Genomic DNA, 18835 nt, shown 5'->3' with positions numbered 1-18835 from the left:
GGACCATGTTGTCAATGCCTGTGCAGCCCCCATGGAGTTGGCCTAGCCTAGCCCCAGATATTTTAGGAGAGGGTAAGACCAAAGATTAACCTCTTTAGTAAGACCAAGACCTCTTTGGTAAGACATCGCGAGAAGCGAAGTAAGTGAAAAATTATTCTTGATCAAAATTAAAAATTCTACTTTTTACTGCATTCGGTGTATAATACCTACCTGTGATGTAAACAGAATTTCTGTGGTTTCATATTCGATTCGCGTTTTAGTTCAGATTTCAGTAATCATTAATCATTGATTTAAGTGTTTGTTATCAAAGATAAAAATTTGCGTTTGATTAGCTAATATTTTATCATTTTTTATCCACATTATAGACTTGGTAGTGTTAGAAGAATATTTCAGTCCAAGCAATATGTCGAAAATAAGCAAAGTGGAAATCAAGCCATTTGTGGAATCAATATATTTGAAGCCTTTTAGGATGTCCTTTGTGGAAAATGGTACTGAAAGGAACTGGGACTTGATGGAAGTCCACGATAGCGTTGCGATTATCATCTATAATATATCAAGAGATGTTTTAGTTTTAGTTAAACAGTTTAGACCAGCAGTGTACTATAGTCAAATCCCCTTGGTTGACAGAAAAGAAATTATAGATACTGCAAAATATCCAGCAGCTCTAGGTATGAGTATAGAGCTTTGTGCAGGTATTATCGATAAGGAATTATCTACTGTGGAGATTGCCAAGGAAGAAATTCTGGAAGAAACAGGATATTCAGTTCCCTGTGATCAAATTCAATTTGTTAGTTCATATGCCTCAGGTGTAGGAACCAGCTGTAGCTTACAAACTCTTTATTATTGTGAAGTGAAAGACGATATGCAAGTAACAAAAGGAGGTGGGGTTGACGATGAGTTTATAGAAGTTGTTGAAATGACAGTACCCGAAATAAGACAATATATTTCCGGAAAGAGTATCATGAGTCCTCCAAGTTTTCTATTCGGAATATATTGGTTTCTGTTGAATAAAGCCAAAGCCGAAGTATGAATGTTGTTGATTTTAAAATGTTTATATTTGTTTTTAATAAATTTAACTTAATGATCGGTGTTGGAATTATTTCTTTTTACCCTTAAGTTGTGGAATGCAGTGGTTTTCCGAAGTTATCATTAAAACCTAAACTGTAATCGACCTGTCTCTTACATTACATCATCTCAAACTGGATGTTTGTAACTGAGATAAGAATATTCTCAACTTATTAATGAAGTTTAAATCTGCTTGTATGTGTAGTACTGACTACATACACAATTTTTTTCCTGGGGATTTTTGAATTTTTTTGAATAGATATAGACCAGAATGACATTTATGAGTTTTTTTAACTAAGGGTGGGTTTATGCAGGCTTCATAAGAACGTCCTCTTGGGTTAAACAGTTTAACCATTATAGAGTTGTATAAGGACAATGCAACCAATATGGGTATTATGTTGGATATTGAATCTCGTGAGCATTGTATGAAGACAATGTTTCTATACATGGCCTACTTCTACTAGAAACGTTTCTAGTAGACCATGTTTTATACAATGATGTGAGTATCAAAGATCTTTGGTGAGCATGGATGGCGGAGGCACTGTACCAGTAAGAGTGACTTCATTGTGCGCCATCTCTGTCGTCCAGCAGAAACAGAATCTCTGCAAGGTCCCCCTGCAGCTTTACGAACATCCTAAGCTAATTTTGAAGGTGAGTAAAAGGAATTCGCTCGCTTAAAACTAATTTGGAACATGGACACATTGATTGAAACATACACTAAATGTTTTTCGCTGGATTCATTGGCTCTGAGTAGTCTGAATATGAAGAGTATACTCTAGTAGATATATCTCTGTATACAGAGATATATCTACTCTATCCTAGACACGAACCGAACCGTGAACTGCATGAGCAATAGGGTACCTTTGAATATAGACAATTCTACTCTGTTATCTGTGGAGTAAGGGTTTTCAAAAGGGTTATTGATACTCAATGGCAATATCTACATTCGCAAAATTTGAAATTGACCACTTTAAAAAGAGATAAAACGAATAAACTCGTCGATAGAAATATATATAATTACTGAATGTTTAACATGGCCATTCACAAAATATAACACTCATTTCGTATGGTTTCCTCTTTCCTCATCGATGAATTTTATTTTATGATGTTAGCATGGCAGTGCTCCGCTATATGCTTATATATATTATTCAAATTCTTTTTACTCATCATTAGTTACTAGCTAGAATATGCCCAAATTTAAATATTCATGTCTGTCACTTTCACCCATGGAGCATATTTGAATTTATAGGAACCTTTGCGAATGATAATGAACAATAAACATAAAATATATGGCATCAAATGACTTCCTTTTTTATTTTGAATAAAAATCTGAGCATTATTTTAGTGCATAGGCAGAGACATCCTTTCTCGATCTATATGTGGATAGGAATGTGTTGGTACCTTTTATCTAACTATATTTATTCTTTGGCAGTTTGTCTGCCTCTGAAGCCAATATATACTTTATTACAGAGGTTTAGGAATCGAAAATCGAAGTGAATCAACAAAAATTACCTTACAAGCAGAGTACATTCAGAATATTAAATGTTTCTTACACCTAAAAGTCTTCATATGCTTCAATGAAGGCCGAGTATTGGGTACCTAAGGAATAAAATATGAACAAATATAAAATTATTGAAGATCCTCCATGAAACTCGAAATATACACTCTTTTACGTAGTGAGGCTAGACCAATTTCCAAATTTGGTCAGCTCAATAGGCAGCTGAATATGTGCTGAATGCTCCAAGTCGAGCGATTTAGATTTTTATGTGTCAAGCAAGTCAAAATCTTCAGCATATCGAAAATCGGGAATTCTATAAGAATGATATGAAATATTAACTTGATATAAGAGAACGTAATGAAAATTATTGCTGTGCAATTCCACCCCTGTGAGTTTCAATAATGAATTTCACCGATGAGGGATTCTGGAATTCCCAAAACTAACGACCGAAAACAATTTTGCTCTGCTCGTTCTATCCCAATAACACTCTAATTTATATTCTTTATTCTGAATTATTTTTCATCAGCCTCAACAACGTCCGTAACTAATTGCCGTTGCATTGCAGATTACAGATTGTCCTTTCTAGTAAAAAGCACTTCCTGCGCTCTGCTCCGGGGGTCACACCTATCGCGGGCCAAGATATGTGAGTAGAGATGAAGGTGAAAGTCTTTCTCATTGTCTTCAATTATATAAACCCCACCGTGTGCCTTCAGAAGTCAGTTCAGTTCTTTGGCACATCTGAGCATCTAGCCTTCTAACTCATACACGATGAAATCTTTCGTAAGTAGTTTTGTGCAAGTTTTGAATTATTTTGGCAGATTCAATTTTCATTACTACAACACAGGCATTAAATATGATATCCTTATCCAAATTTTCCGGTACTAATTGATTCTTGTGAGCTCATTTCATTTCAACATATGCTATAGTTGCTTGTAACATCTTTACAAGACAAATTCTCTTGATAGCTTAGTTATGTACAATCCTTTCAACAAATCCTGATTGTCTTTTATTATTTGCCTCATCAAACCACCTTTTATTTACCTTTATCCTTAATCTCACTACATTATTTTCTGAAAATGAAAGTTGTGGCCTAAAATATTCCCATTTTTGCAGGTATGCATAGCTGTCCTTTCGGTCCTAGCAACAGTAAATGCCGGCTTCGCAGGTAGTTACAGTGGTGGCGATGAAGGTGGCTATCAACAGTCTGGATATGGTGGTGGTATAGAAGAACACCACGACTCTGGTCATCACGTCCATCACACCGTGGAAATAACCAAACCAGTCCCGGTGCCAGTCTACAAGCACGTCAGCGTTCCAATCCCTCATTCCGTTCCTGTTCCAGTTCCCAAACCAGTCGCTGTGCCAGTCCCACAGCCCTACCCTGTCCACATCCACGTTCCTCAACCCGTTGCCGTCCCTGTCATCAAGACCATCACCATCCCAATCGAGAAACCAGTGCCTTACAAGGTGGAGAAGGAAGTTACCTTCCACGTTGAGAAGCCAGTTCCTGTTAAGGTTGAGAAGCATGTGCAGATTCCCATCCCTAAGCCTGTACCAGTCAAGGTGCCAGTTTACAAGGTCATCTACCATCACAGCAAATCTCACCACCATCACTGAGAATATCCAAGAAGACTGTTTTCATCCATGATGCTTGTCATTTTTATTTATCTTGTTTCCTTACTTGTTATTTGTTGTAACTGTTCTTGTTGCTTATTTTTTAAGTAAATTAATGATAATCTTCTATATTTAGTTGTTTCATTTGGATGTCTTATACGATTTTCATCATTCGTTATTGATACCACAATGAATGGTGTCGATGACTTCGAGTGAGAATTCATCGTCTAGACTCTAGATAATTAAGGATATATCTCTTCTCATTCAGGCGAGCAGGTTAATTGGAAAAAGTGAACTTTTTATAGAATGGCAAATTGGCAAAATATGTGGATTGAAAGTGTACGATGATTGTTTCTTACTTTTACCCGCAATATTGCTACATACAGGTATTCCTTTCGAATCGTTGTACGAAATTTACTGGTACTCCATCAATTTATTAATCTGACGAACTTCTGTGATTCTATATCTTCAATTTTTTGAGGGATTTAGCAAATTTTCATTCAGGTAACCAATAAGAAATTGATTAACATGCTCATATCTACCTATGTCTGATTTTTAATGTGATTTTCGTAACCCGTGAAAAAAAATTTTGAGGATTACAGTTTTGTCAATTGAGTCCCAAAAAACTCCAGGGTTAGTCAACAGTTCTAGGTCGTAGTAGATAGAAATTTTGGGTTAGTAGAATGTTTCAAACTTTGGCGGAGTAGACTCTATTTAGCCCATAAACTGAAATTATTTTTGACTTTCTAGGGTGGTCCGAAAATGATAAAACACGGTACCACCCTCTGCTTTTTCAAATGGGAATACCCAATCTTTTATTAAATTCTGCATTCGAAATACCCCACGCCATAGTTTATCTGTGTGTCCCTTTTTGACGTAGGCCACTTTTTTCGAAAAATTTTATTGTTATGATGGTTTTAACTGGAGATCATGTCTTAAAATTCGAGATGAATGTATGATTTTTTTTAAATTGAATTCCTGAAGAGTTTTCAAGTCTCTTTCAGTTTTTCGGTTTACTCTATAGATGATTCGAAAGACTTCGAACTTCAAAGAATGTCAACAACTCAATGATTTCAAATGGCCTGCTCTGAACTTTTTCCCATTGTATTGCAAGGAGCAAATGTAAAATTATGGGATTTGGTACCAAAGTTAAGTGTATACTTGAAGATTGCGTTTACATACATCATTCTGTGACGTCTCAAAACTGAAGAATTTGAAGAATGCCTTGAGTTATTCATTGCTCTATTGAATTTTTCACGATAACAATCTGTATATAGATGGAAAGGTTTGCTACGAGGATTTGTAACGCGCTGAATCCAAGATTCAGATGCGTATAAAATTCCCTAGATTCCATTGAAATTGAGGAGAAATTAGACCTCAATTGAAGTCTAGTGGAATTAATAGCATTATGGAGATATGCACCCAGATTGCTTAATATTCTGATGAGATAATATTCGGAGTGAACAACGATTCTTTTTTTCTACTATGCGCACTAGTGGCTTTATTCACAGTTATTAGGTACCTACCACTTTTTGTTCGTTTATATAAGAAGAACAATATATAATCAGAATAGAGTTACAGAATAAGGCAAATTATTATTGTACTACTAGGATAGTAATCCAAAATTCACTCTAATAATTTTGGAAATATGATATTTATTATCTTCTATCTTTTATGGGAGTGGCAGTGGAGAAATTCAGAAGGCTGTTACTTCAAAAGAGAGGCCTGATAAAAATAAAAATAGGGGTCTCCTAATTTTCTCTTCTCTTTCTGAATAGGTACACTGCCTATAAGAAAAATTGCACTTCAGGATTATGCATGTGTTGCGAGATTTGTACCGTTCTCTTATTGAGAGCTGATAACCGGAAGCAGAAATATGAGCGGATTTCGCAGAAATTGTAAAAAAAACGTGCTCGCACTTCGAGTGTATAATATAACCGTCTCAGGCATCCATTTCCCCGTCTAATGAGACTGGCCAGTGAAAGTAAATCGTAGCAATAAATAATCAGATTTATGTTTGGATCGTATCTCGCCTTTCTGAATTTTACAATGTCATCGACCATTTTATTCATTTACTTCTTGACCTTTTACGCCTCAACGAAAGCGTTAGTGTATCATCGAAAATGATCCCAGGCCATCGATTCTGAAGTAAAAGTGATTTTATGAATATTTAGTGAATATTTGAGGAAGAGCGTGTTCCGGTTTAAGTTGAGAAATGGACTTCCGCTAGCCAGGATGATGAGTATGATGACCATATAATATGCGAATCTGTAATATATTCATTCAGTTTGTGAAAGATCTCATGTTATGAGGATACTCTTTCGGTCTTCACCTGGACCATATCTCATTCGAATTAGTTGCCAAACATGAAGAAGTAGAGGAATATACTTAAATATTTTTGATTTTAAGTTGGTCTTAAGCGATTGGGTTGGATTGAGTCAGAATTCATTGTCAAATTCCAGAATAGAGTTAGAGTATATCTCTACCATCCATACTTCTGGCACAAAAATTAGGCTTGAAATTTGAAAAAACTCAACTCCAGTTGCATAATACAGAATGAGCATATTGACAACATTTTTCTACAAAAATATACTGCGCAAAAAAATTAACGCACATTATGGAAATCTCAAATTTATTCTACAACTGAAGGTGTTCTCAATGATAATTATTTTTATCACAACAATGCATGCATATGTTATCAACTTTCAACGGTTTTCTTCAATACAGATGTTTTTTCTCAGCAGGAATAAAAAAAGATGATATTATCAGATTTTGAATGTATTGGCTCCATTCTAAAATCAGTTGTTCTCGATCAATTATAGTGATCAATAGTTTTTCTTTCGTTTGATTTTCTACACTCGATCGCTATGCAACGCGAAACACGCAATTTGACCCAAGAGGAATGTGCCCAAGCAGTAGTTTTGCGAGAGGAAGGGTGGACATACACAAGAATTGCAGAAAGGATTGGAGTTTCCCATACGAGTGTGTCCAGAATGTTGCAGCGATTCAGGGAGACAGGTATGAATGTCCGAAGACCAGGACAGGGTAGACCAAGGGTAACAACTGCCATTCAAGAACGTTACTTGAGAGTTTCTTCGTTGAGACAACGGTTTGCAACCGCTCACCTCCTTCAAATTCAGCTTGAGCAAACTCATGAGGTGTAAATTAGCACTCAGACAATAAGAAATCGCCTCAGAGAATATGATTTAAGGCCTCGTCTCGCGGCAAGAGGCCCAGCTCTTACCCCAGTCCATCGAAGGGCGCGTTTGGATTTTGCGAGAGAGCATATCCATTGGGAAGAGGCCGATTGGGAAAGAGTTCTCTTCACAGATGAGTCTAGATTCTGCCTCTACCATTGTGATCGACGTTCCCTTGTATACAGACGTCCACATGAAAGATATGCTCAGTGCAATTTCCTGAATACTACTGGTTTCGGGAGAGGATCGATTATGGTATGGGGTGGAATATCTTTGACTGCTCGCACAGACCTAATGGTTGTTGATATAATGGAGCTGTGAATGCTGATAAGTATATAAGGAACATTCTTGATGAGCATGTAGTGCCATTTGCCCCATACAGTGGTGAAAATTTCATTTTTATGGACGATAAAGCCAGAGCCCCATCGTGCGCGCATCGTTCAGGAGTACCTTGAAGAGGTTGAAGTCTCTCGAATGGAATGGCCAGCAATAAGTCCAGATCTCAATCCGATTGAGCAGGTTTGCGACATCCTCAATAGAAGGCTGAGAAGTTCAGAAAATCATCCAGCTACTCTTAATGACTTAGGAATCCAACTCGGAGAAATCTGGGAAGGATTAGATCAGAACATTTCAAGATCACTCATTTTGAGTATGAACCGTCGTTGCCGAGCTGTAATTAACGCAAGGGGTGGAAATACCAAGTATTAAATCACTTATCAGCATTTCAGTAATTTGAAAATTGTTCATTTCTCTTCTTTCACATAAGATTCGGTGAAATCCTGAATTTTTCTTCCATTTAAGGTGTCTTGTTTCGTTCAAAACCTTCCCGAGAGAACATAAAAAATAAGTTATAAAGTCAATGTAGTGTTAACTTTTATTAAAACTGAGATTTTCAGAATGTGCGTTAATTTTTTTGCGCAGTGTAAATCAGTTACTCTGTATATTCTTTTGAAAGAGAGCAATTAAATTTTTTCAAACACCAAACAATATAGCTGGTGTAAAAATTGGAATAAGAAATAGATCGTATAATCTATTGCCCATTCAATATGTTAGTATTGAATTGAACAGAAATGGTTAGAGCTTTCTTCAGGTAGTTTCCGCATTTATGTATTTCGTGTTTGAAATCTGTATTGTGTCTTGTGGAGCATATCAATTCTGAAACATTCATACTGTAATATAGGAAAGGTGTTCATTTGAGTAAGAGTTTGATGAAAGTAGCCCCTACCTAAGATTCAAAACGAATGGATGATTTGTTCTTTTCCTCATTATCCTCGATAGGAAGAGAAAAATTATTACAAATTGGCGAATGCGCTAGTCTTACTTCAACACAACAATTGGACGTTCCGATGTGCATATTTGAAGGCTTGATGGATAAAAAAACTTTAATATTCTTGTAAGATCATTTTAAAGCTTTCCTTGGCAGAATATTCACAGGATATAAGTGGAAGATCAAGTTCTTTCTCATTCAGTATATCGAAATTTTATAGTTTCAAGAAAAAACCTTGATGGTTTGGCTTCCCTAATCTCCAGTGGGTGCTTGATCATAAAATGTTGTGGTTATGGATGAAGAAAGAACATAGAACGCTTCAAACATTTCTTCCCATTTTGCGTGCTCTATTACTGAAATATGATAGATGAGTAAATATACTTACCTATTACATTTCTTTCAACAATGTTCTTTTTTCTGTTGAGTAGGGAATTACTCTCAATATTGACATAGTATAATGATATAATGTTATAATAATATATAGTATCATGCTTTCTTATTGACTTGACATAATTTTTAAACAAGGTGTTAGGTATCTATCCGATAAAAAATTCAATTTCAATATACTCACTTCTCTTTAACACGAAATCTTTTATATCTATTGTTTCTTCTTAAATATTCTATTAATGATTGATGCAATGAGACTGAACTTATTGTCAGGATTTTTATTTAAACTTCAATATGTTTGTAATCAATTAGATGTGCGATGTAAATTCCAATTCTATGAAAAGTAAGTTCTGACTTTCTGTATCTTCATTCATTATCCAATAAGCTTGAGTTCATTTTCTTCAATTCTATTCAAATCAACATTTCAATTCATTGAATGATAGATTCGACTTCTATGTTTTTTATAATTTTAATAACATAAAACATAACAGACATAAAACTCCCTTCTCAATAATAAAATTTCAACATAAATAATAAAATTAAATATAAACAACAGAAATCAAAACACTTCATTAAGAAGACATAAATAAATTAATCGAATATATGATGTGGGAATCAAATTTGACCTCCAGGAGGTGGTGGTTTGAACTCTCTTCTGAGTTCTGGCTTTATTTTAGCCTTCCTCGTATAGTCAAGATTTGGAGCTACTTTTCTTGCATAAACGATGTTACCTCTTGTGCCTGCGATGTGTTTTACGTATTTATGTTTGGTACGATATTTTGGAGTGGATTCGAATTGTATTTGAGGCATCATTATGTGTTGGATGTAACCTTGTTTGGGAATTTGGGTGTTGATTATCTCAGGTTGGAACTGTTGATTCACTGTTTGTAAGAAGGGTAATTTAACCAATTGTGTTTGAGTTTGGATCTGTGGGACCTTGTTTATAACTTGGAAAACATTTTCTTTTTCTAAATTTTTATTGGTTGTGTACGGTTCTGGATCTGGTATTTTAGTCTTTGTGGGGGGTTCGTTTATTTGTTCTTGAACGTGAATAATGCGGAATCCTTCTGGAGCAGATGTTGATGGAACAGTTTCCGCTCTCTTAAAAGTGGGTTCTTTTCGGGCGTAACTGCTCTTTTCGAAAATTTCGTCTCTTATAGCGTCTGAGAATCCAAACCCTTCACTTTTAGATAGAGCCTTTTGGTGGTCGAAGTTTAAAGCTCTGTTTTCTATACGTTCCATAGGTATTTCAGTACTCCGTATAATTTTGACGTTGGGGCTCAAATCTCTCCAGGTATACTTCTGCTGATATAGCTCGGATAAGTCCTCTTGATTATCAACATCCCTGATTTTCCCCAAAGCTTCGAGGCTTTTTTGCGTCGTCGGTGACACGTAGGTTTGGCCCGTGCTTTCCAAATACGAAATTTCGGAGTTCAGCGCGGGCGCAGCGGCTTTGGACCCTATTAACTTCCGTTTTTTCACCTCTCTCCGGTAACCGAATTGATTGTCCTCTTTTGAGCTCCCAGGGATGTCGATTTCGACGTTTTGCTTCCTGGTGCCGGTTATGATGTCCCCGTGTTCGATGTGGGCGAAGCTGGTCTGGTCGAAAGCCCTCTGGAGGTTCTGATTCTGCTGGTTCTCGAACCGGACGCTGTAACCCAGATTGAAGAGCTGCGGCTGGCCGTTGTTCTGCGGCAGTTTGGATTTGATGAAGTTCTTCGAGGAGTATATGTTTTGGGGTTGTTGGAGATGTTTTGGGTCTCTCTGATTAGGACTCAGTTCCAGTGTGGTTGATGGTAGGTAGGTGGGATGGGATAGTTGAGTATCTGTGCTCGCATATCCGAATATTCCACACGTCATCACACAGAGAATGGGCATCTGCAATTAAAACGACTTGTTAACAAATTTTACAATCGAAAATTATAAGAAATTGAAAGAGTCAAATATGAATTATGAAAAGTTGTTCAATATAAGTATCGAAAATATAATTTGGGATGGACAAGATAGAAAAAAATTGCTCAGAAGTGGAGTAAAGAATGATGTACTCAAAGAGGCATAGATATATTGCACATTCTTTAACTGAATTTGAAATAAATATGGGTAAAAAAGTAGAATGATCTGTGAAGCCATATTTTTTATTGATAGATCTGATCTATTTTTCTCCTAAGGATAATTTACTTTACTCTGAGTCGCCATCTGAGAGAGATATTGTTGTTGGGTATCACTACAAATAAAACATTCTTTTCATACGTCATTGAAGGATGATTTAAAAGGTACTAAATGAATAAATTGCTAAAAGAAGAGCTCCAGCAGTCTAACATTCTCTCTAATTCATTGCATCATTGAGATATCCTTATTATTTTTTCAATAGTCAATATCCCAGAAACCTACACAATCAGAAATGTTAAATATTGAATTTCTGGTTCAGTATTCATCATTCTGACAAAATTGCTATTGATCTAATCAAGGAATAAGTTATGAAGATGTGGCGAGATCAATGCTACGCCACTGATTAATGAAATCGAATAAAAAGCGGTCGAGTGTATATGTCGAGGGTATATGCGTGATGGTTTCGTTCTATTAATTATCAACAAAGTTGAACAAACCTAAGAAATTTTATCTTCTTCACCACAAATTCGGATATATAAAGGGTGTGTCTTTTTCATATACATATATTTCAACAAAAGATTCCAGAGGCCTGAGATCAGGAGAAACACTTTTCCTTTTCACTATTTTGAAACTCCATGAAAAATTTGATAGATATATATCTGATATCGATTGAAATTTATTTTGGGAGGATTTTGCATCTCTTCACAAACCTTTTAGGGCTTTCACTCCCAATCTCTGAAACAAAATCAATTAAAAATGAAATCAACGATTTGCTCCTGCGTGAATTCTTGCACTAATTTGCTCCTGACAAATTAGTGCAAGAATTCACGCAGGAGCAAATCGTTGATTTCATTTTTAATTGATTTTGTTTCAGAGATTGGGAGTGAAAGCCCTAAAAGGTTTGTGAAGAGATATATATCTCACAGGAGATTTTATCCAATGGAATGATTTTCGGAATACATAGATATAGCTTCTCATTGATGCGATGATTCATCATTCATTATGACCATAAAAATGCCTGAAATTTAAGGAACCCAACTCTTGAAAGTAATTTGATATTCAAAAATTAAAAATATATGAAATTCGAAAAATTGGGTAATTTGGATGAATGCAACTCTATTTGAAAGATCCAAAAATGTGTGATATCGAGCATAGATTAAACTTCTTATTTAAAGACAATTATTTTCCAGGGGTGGCATAGCTCATTATGAGAACTTAAAATTCTTATCTTGACCGAATAAGAAAAAATGGTCAAGAAAAAAAGATAGAAGACCCATTTTCATCTTATTAAAACAGGAACCTTCATAAAATCACCGTCTGCCTGCCCTGCCCTTCCATCAGGTAGTTTTAGTTTAAATCTCTGAACCAAAATGATTGAAATTTATTACCTACGTATAAAGAGTTAGATGACCCAATCATGAAAGTGAGCTCGAATAACTGTGTTCATCCAGAGTTCTGCATGAGGTATACCAAATACAAGAAACACATGGAAGGAGCATTTTTGAAATTTCCAAATTTCTCCACGGAAGTTTAATTGAAAATCATCTTACACTTTGAGCTCTGATTGAGTTTCAATAAGATCTTCATTTGGAAAATCTCTTGTTAACATAATTAATTCTTGAAAAAATGCAAAAGCAACAATTAAATACCACAAAGGGAAAGCACTGCTTTGGGTCAAGAGTTTTACTCGCTTCTTTAAATCCATAAGTAGAGCGGTCACCCATCCATATGCTGAAATCGCTAACTGCTGCTTGACCCCTCTAAGAAAAGTTGTTTCCCAATACCTTTTCCAAAGATATACCTACAGATTATATTGTAATGAAAACAGTTTAGATGCCTATAACTTCTAAATCATCGAGAGATTCTGCCTGCTGATTTGGAGGCTTATTTTACCCTTAAGAGGCCTAGAGCAAAGATTATAGTATTAACTCTATAATCTTTGGCCTAGCGCAAGTTTCATGATCAAACTTAAAGGCCTTTTGTTTTAAAATTTCCTTCAATACTTCTAGAGAGAAAAAGGAAGCTTCAGAATTGACCATGAAGCTGGCTGTTGGTTCTTTTTCTACAGAAGAATTGAATTGAAGTCACTTGAAGTCAAAAGTTTGAGACAAGTAATTAGGGTATTTATTTTTTTATTTAACTTTTTTGTTTGACAAAAAATTTGGAGAAATTCCCTCTTGTATATGCAATTTTTAACTGCCAAAATTAATCACTTATTCCATCTGATTCCTTCGTTTTCGTTCAGTTGATAGAAGATATTTGTTGAATATCTTTCTACGACAAGGAATAAGAATTTGATATGTATGTGTAAATTTATATATCCTTTGAGAATAGTTAGGACTGCCATTTTCAACTTATTGATAAAGTCGAATATCTATCAAATTTAGGACACATCAATTGTCCTATCCAAGCATACTTGCAACAAATGAACTGTCTTTGATTCACCGAATTATTGAAGTTGTATACTGTGTGAGATTTTTCTTCTTATTATTTAATCCACAATGAAAATCCGAATGTTTTATTACAATATTACAGTTTATTCGCTGTGAGAAAGCTATTGTTTGTGTCGCAGTGAAATCTGCCTCTAACTCAAATTTTTTTGATATACAGGGTGTTTCTAAATATGGCAGAAATGCAGGAGGTTTTACTTTGCCACGTTAATAAGGTTTTTCTCAAGTTTTTGTTGGGAAAATTAAAGGGGCAGTGGATATTTCGTTGAAGTTAATATTCTTCAATTATTTTAAACAAAAATCAAGGTCATTCGCCCACTGTTTGTTAGCACCACACTACGAACTACGACTATGTACCAATGTAATAAAATATACATCAGTTTTTTCCTTGAAAACGGTTAGGTTCAGAACCTCAGACAAAGAGTTACTTTTTTCGACAAACTCTTCGTGGTTTCAGAGAATGAGGCTTTCAACTAAAAATGTTTATACTGCCATTTAAGGGTAGTTTTGAAGGTGATAACCTTTAAAATTACCACTTAACAGCAGATGATTCTTTTATTTGGTTTGAATAATGAAAGACTATCAACAAATCGAAAATTTTTGGTGAAATATCCCTTGGTGTTTCAATTTCATCATCGAAAAAGTGAGAAAAGTATGGAATGGCTTTTTAAATCGAAATATTAATGTTTTGAAGAAACGAGTGATTACCACCCGAATTTTTGTAGTATTTTCAGTATTTCGAAAATTGTTTGGAATATTAAAACTTCGTATGCAGAAATGACAGCTTTTTCTTTGCTCTCCGCAATCTTGGCATGGTTTTTTTGCGTTTTAGAGAGATAATAAATAATTTTTTCAAGCTCGCCGCAGCAGACGGCCACCAGAAACGTTTTCACTTACAAATCCATCGCCTTTCATGGTTCTTCGTACACGGACCTCTCCGCCTTGCAATTATTCTTCAAACTCGGCGTGTTGAACGGACTGCGGGCATACTAAGCACACTTTAACACCCGCCAATAAGCGACCCTGACCGCGAGCACACTGGAAAATCCTCGCACAAACGATTTGTTTTAATCTCGCCCGTAATATTCCGAATTGTTCCCCCGTTATTTTCCTCTTCTCGGCAGATGCACCGGATAATTTCACCCGGCATCACGAGGCGCTTTCAACTTTACTTTCATGGGGAACGCGCCTGCTCGTTCCTCGTATTTTTCTGGCGGAAAATGCAGCAGCGAAGAACAGGGGGAAACACGAGTGGCATATTATGTAGAAAAGAGCATGTTAACTGTATGTCACACGGTGGGTTGTTGTGCTTACGGAGTGTGCACTCGGAGAAAGTATCGGTACAGGACTGTAATCGACGGAATACAATACAATGTGGTCACAATGAGGGAAAACGCTGAAAATTTTTCCAGTATTTTCGAGAGGAAAAACGAAGAGGGGAGATTCCTTGAATAATTTTAAGGAAAAAACTTCCCATGAACATGGGGTCGCAAACGTTTCGTTTTCGAGATACAGAGTGTTGAAGTTTGAATTTTTTTCAAGTTTTTTTCTCGAAATCGTTGGTAGATACGACAAAACTACAAGAGACCGAAAAGTTTAGTATAAGAACAAATCTTCTCTTTACATTTTTTCAAATTAACAGTTGCTGACCAAAAAAAAGTTCTGCAGAAGAACAGGTGGCAGTGTTCCAGAAAAAATATCACCCTGTAGATCTTCTATCGAAATTGCCATGTCACGTGGTGAGAACTCTAAAATGTAATATCTATGCCAAATTTCAGTTGAATATCTTGTGAAGTGTAGATACTATGAGAAAAAAACTTGAAAAAAATTCAAGCTTCAACACTCTGTATCTCGAAAACGAAAAGTTTGCGACCCCATGTTTATGGGACTTTTTTTCTTAAACTCACTTAAGGAATCTCCCCTTTTCGTTTGTACGTTCAATTTAGGAACACCCTGTATACTCCATTCACTTTTATTTTAGCACTCGGTTGGCCATGGAAATTTGACACATTTCACTCTGTATAGTACGAGAATGTGGGGTTATGACGCTTTTCAAAAAATTTTTGGGTTTTAAATCAACGCTATGTTGGCCATTCTACTTAAAAGTTTCTGTTATTAAGTATTTTATCACAATGTCGAATCTCTTCGGAAAATATGTGACGAACATGATTGAAGTTTATACAAACTGATTGAAGGCATACCAAATCCAGTTATTTGCATGGAAAATACAAGAGATCAGTATAATATCATAATATGCACTAGCTTGAGGAGTGTTAATGTTCGTTATCTTCTTTGGCTAAAGTTCGAATACGTTACATCAGTTGTAAATTTCAAAAATATTGACCCGAAGATGAAATGCACATGATGCAGTGGTTGGGAATGAGTATCTCCCGAAGGAATTAACAGATAATACAAGAATGTTAAATTCTTCAACAAAAATCATCTTGCATCAATATGAGTAAAAGGAATTAAAGGAAGTTTCAAGTCGAGATGAACTTCACCTTTAAACAAAAATTTCACATGAATAAACAATTAACAGGACAACTGGCGCGTCTTTGTGGCTGTTCATCTTAATACATTGATATTATAATGATAATTAGGTATTTATTGGTACCTTGAGACATTTACATTGTATAGGACAAGTCAATAAATGAAGAATAGAAAAATTTATTTTAGGGAACTTATTCACCGATGACATTTATCGAAAATCCTCTAGTAAACTTTTCGCATTAATTCACTCAAACATAAAATTCTCAAATGCCACCACTTTTTTGGGTCTTCCAATAGAAGGAAATTCTTTGTCATCCTCTTCATTGATAATCTTTCTGATTGTGGAAATATTCAGCTGTAATATAAGTCGTTTAGATTTAGATGAAACATTCTATAAATTCACTTACATTGAATATGCTCGCTACAGTCTGACGTATTGTGGATTTTAGAATATCAGGGGCTCAGCAGATACGACAAAACTACAAGAGACCATAAAGTTTAGTTTAACAACAAAGCTTCTTTTCACAATTTTTAAAATTAACATTGGTTCACCAAAAAAAGTTCTGAAGGAAAACAGAGGACAGTGTCCCAGAAAAAATATCACCCTGTAGATTTGCTACCGAAATTGACATGTCACATGATGTGAACTATCAATTATAATATCTCAGTTCAGTGGAATATGTTGTAGTAGATACTATGAAAGAAAATCTTGAAAGAAATTCTAACTTCAACACTCTATTTCGAAAACGAATCATTTGCGGTCCTATGTTTATCATACATTTCTTCTTAAAATTACTCAAGAAACCTCTTCTTTTCGTTTGTACCTCTAATTTAGGAACACTCTGTATAACATGGAAATAGAAAGGTTGTTGTAAATATCTCTAAGGCGAAAAGTACAATACATACTTATTTATGAAACTATGCAGAGATATTTTTAGTTATTACCCTATACTTTCGTTTCCACTGGAACTACCTAAGTAGGTACTCAAGTACAATTTACAGGAGCCAAAAATTTTAGGAGTATCTCAGAAACAATCAAAGTCTCTCACTATATTCTGACAAGAAATAACCCCTAAATTTATTAATATTCATTTACAACATTTGCAGTTCAAAGAAGATAACCCATCATTAGTCCATTCAGTGACAAAGCTCATCAGAGAATCTGATTATATGCGTTAAATTTCCATATTTGATTTAATTTATGTTCCAAATATGTCCACATTGGATATTCTTGTGTAATTTATTGGGTTTGTCTTGATGTCATGCAAGGACAAATACCCAAGTGATCTTTCGATCATTCCAACTGAATCAGTCCCTGCATGAACCATATCCATGGCAGCGTATAAAAGAGAATATTAGCAATTTTGAGGCAAACCGTATAAAAGAAAACATTCAATTCAATTATTTGAATCGGCATAACACGTTAAAATTCATGAGTAGATAATGTAAATTGGCCTCGTAGTACCGTTGTACATGTATACCACTGCTTGATTTTTTCGCTTTCAAATGCAGATCGAGAAGATAACAGTGCTCAGTCTAGGCAACAGCCTGGTTTCAAGAAGATGACCTCAAGATTTTCAATTTTCAATGAATTCGTCACGATAGGGACAATTTTTTTCAGTTATAAACCAGCGAAATGAGGTTCGAAGAAAAATTTTTCACTTATCTATGTTGTCTGGTTTTTTGTTGCGAAGAAAAGATTTTTTCAATCTGACTTTGGATAGAAGAAACTTTTTATGATCAGGGCAAGTTCTTGGCCATGTTAAACAAAATCATTAAGTTCAAAAGGAGATACAAACCTTTCTAACATAAAACCCCAATAATTTCCTCCCATTTAGTATGTCCTTCCTTTTTTTTATTTCATTACGTGACTTCCAAGATGAATCTATTTGGAGAATTAAACTAGATACAATTTCATCAGTTGTTCTCTATTCTTATAGATTCCTTTATTCGATGCAAAGTAAGAAAATCTAAATAAAAAAAATTCCCAGTGAAGATATATCAAATCAGGCAAAAGATGTATGCCACACTGGAAGTATTCTTCTGAAAAATTTTTGAATAGCGAAATCTCTATTATTATTTCGTTAGTACCTAATCTCCAACTGGAGAGAGAGAGAGAGATGCATAGACAACATCGTGGAGAGAAAAGTTCTGTTGATCTTAAGGTATAGCAATGCAAAGCAATCCCCACTCAGAATATACAGTTTACAACATATCGATGATTAATGAATTCCGGACTGTATATTTTTGATTTTTTTTTCTGGTTTCTAAAGAACTAAGAACGAAAACGAAAGTTTCGTGAATTGAAGAAACTCATGATTTTTCATCATCGTGAAAATGATCGAGGAACGATATATGTACAGGGTGATTGTTTTTATTTTACCCATAAGCTACCTCAGTTAATATTAATCATACGAAACGTTTAAGTGGGTATATATGAAGTATTTTCATGGACACTCAGAATTCAGTAGCAGCATTGAGTATTAAACCCAATAAATTTTAAATACTCAATGGTAGCAGGAAATGCAAAAAAGGATTTTATGTCACCTGGTATTTTTCAAATGGAGCACCCTCTATTCTATTTTTCTAACCGGTAGAGCTCTTCCTTCTGATTTCAAATATATAAACCTTATTGGGATTATCTCTATTGGTTTTCGAGAAATCTAGATTTTCCGTGTAGATCTAAGTCATCATCAACTAAGATTAATCTGATTCAAAGATTTGATAGTGAGTCGATATTTGGGAGCATTCGTTCTTT

The 18835-nt window shown here is 35.1% G+C and overlaps 3 protein-coding genes across 3 annotated transcripts; 2 read left to right on the top strand and 1 right to left on the bottom strand.

Annotated features, from left to right (window-relative positions):
* Position 1: 1 nt before the first annotated feature.
* LOC123309145 (uridine diphosphate glucose pyrophosphatase NUDT14-like) lies at positions 2 to 1086 on the top strand. Its single transcript, XM_044892099.1, has one exon. It carries the CDS (start codon positions 404 to 406, stop codon positions 1028 to 1030), a length of 627 nt encoding a protein of 208 aa, XP_044748034.1. The 5' UTR covers positions 2 to 403; the 3' UTR covers positions 1031 to 1086.
* A 2111-nt stretch (positions 1087 to 3197) lies between these two features.
* On the top strand, positions 3198 to 4180 carry LOC123310420 (anti-sigma-I factor RsgI2-like). Its single transcript, XM_044893887.1, has 2 exons — positions 3198 to 3343; positions 3677 to 4180. The coding sequence occupies exons 1-2, from the start codon at positions 3332 to 3334 to the stop codon at positions 4178 to 4180; spliced, it is 516 nt and encodes a 171-aa protein (XP_044749822.1). The 5' UTR covers positions 3198 to 3331.
* Positions 4181 to 9530: 5350 nt separating this feature from the next.
* Positions 9531 to 14698, bottom strand: LOC123309845. The gene is made up of 2 exons (XM_044893130.1): positions 14485 to 14698; positions 9531 to 10906 (listed from the first exon to the last, which is right to left on the bottom strand). Exons 1-2 carry the CDS (start codon positions 14500 to 14502, stop codon positions 9644 to 9646), a joined length of 1281 nt encoding a protein of 426 aa, XP_044749065.1. The 5' UTR covers positions 14503 to 14698; the 3' UTR covers positions 9531 to 9643.
* Positions 14699 to 18835: the final 4137 nt, after the last annotated feature.

Source organism: Coccinella septempunctata, chromosome 3, assembly GCF_907165205.1.
Source record: "Coccinella septempunctata chromosome 3, icCocSept1.1, whole genome shotgun sequence".
In the NCBI taxonomy this organism is placed as follows: domain Eukaryota; kingdom Metazoa; phylum Arthropoda; class Insecta; order Coleoptera; family Coccinellidae; genus Coccinella; species Coccinella septempunctata.
Note: the sequence above shows the minus strand (reverse complement) of the source record. Positions and strands in the feature narration are given on the sequence as shown.

Bases quoted from the DNA above. Each gene is read 5' to 3' on its own strand.
- LOC123309145 (XM_044892099.1), top strand. From the start codon at position 404: ATGTCGAAAATAAGCAAAGTGGAAATCAAGCCATTTGTGGAATCAATA.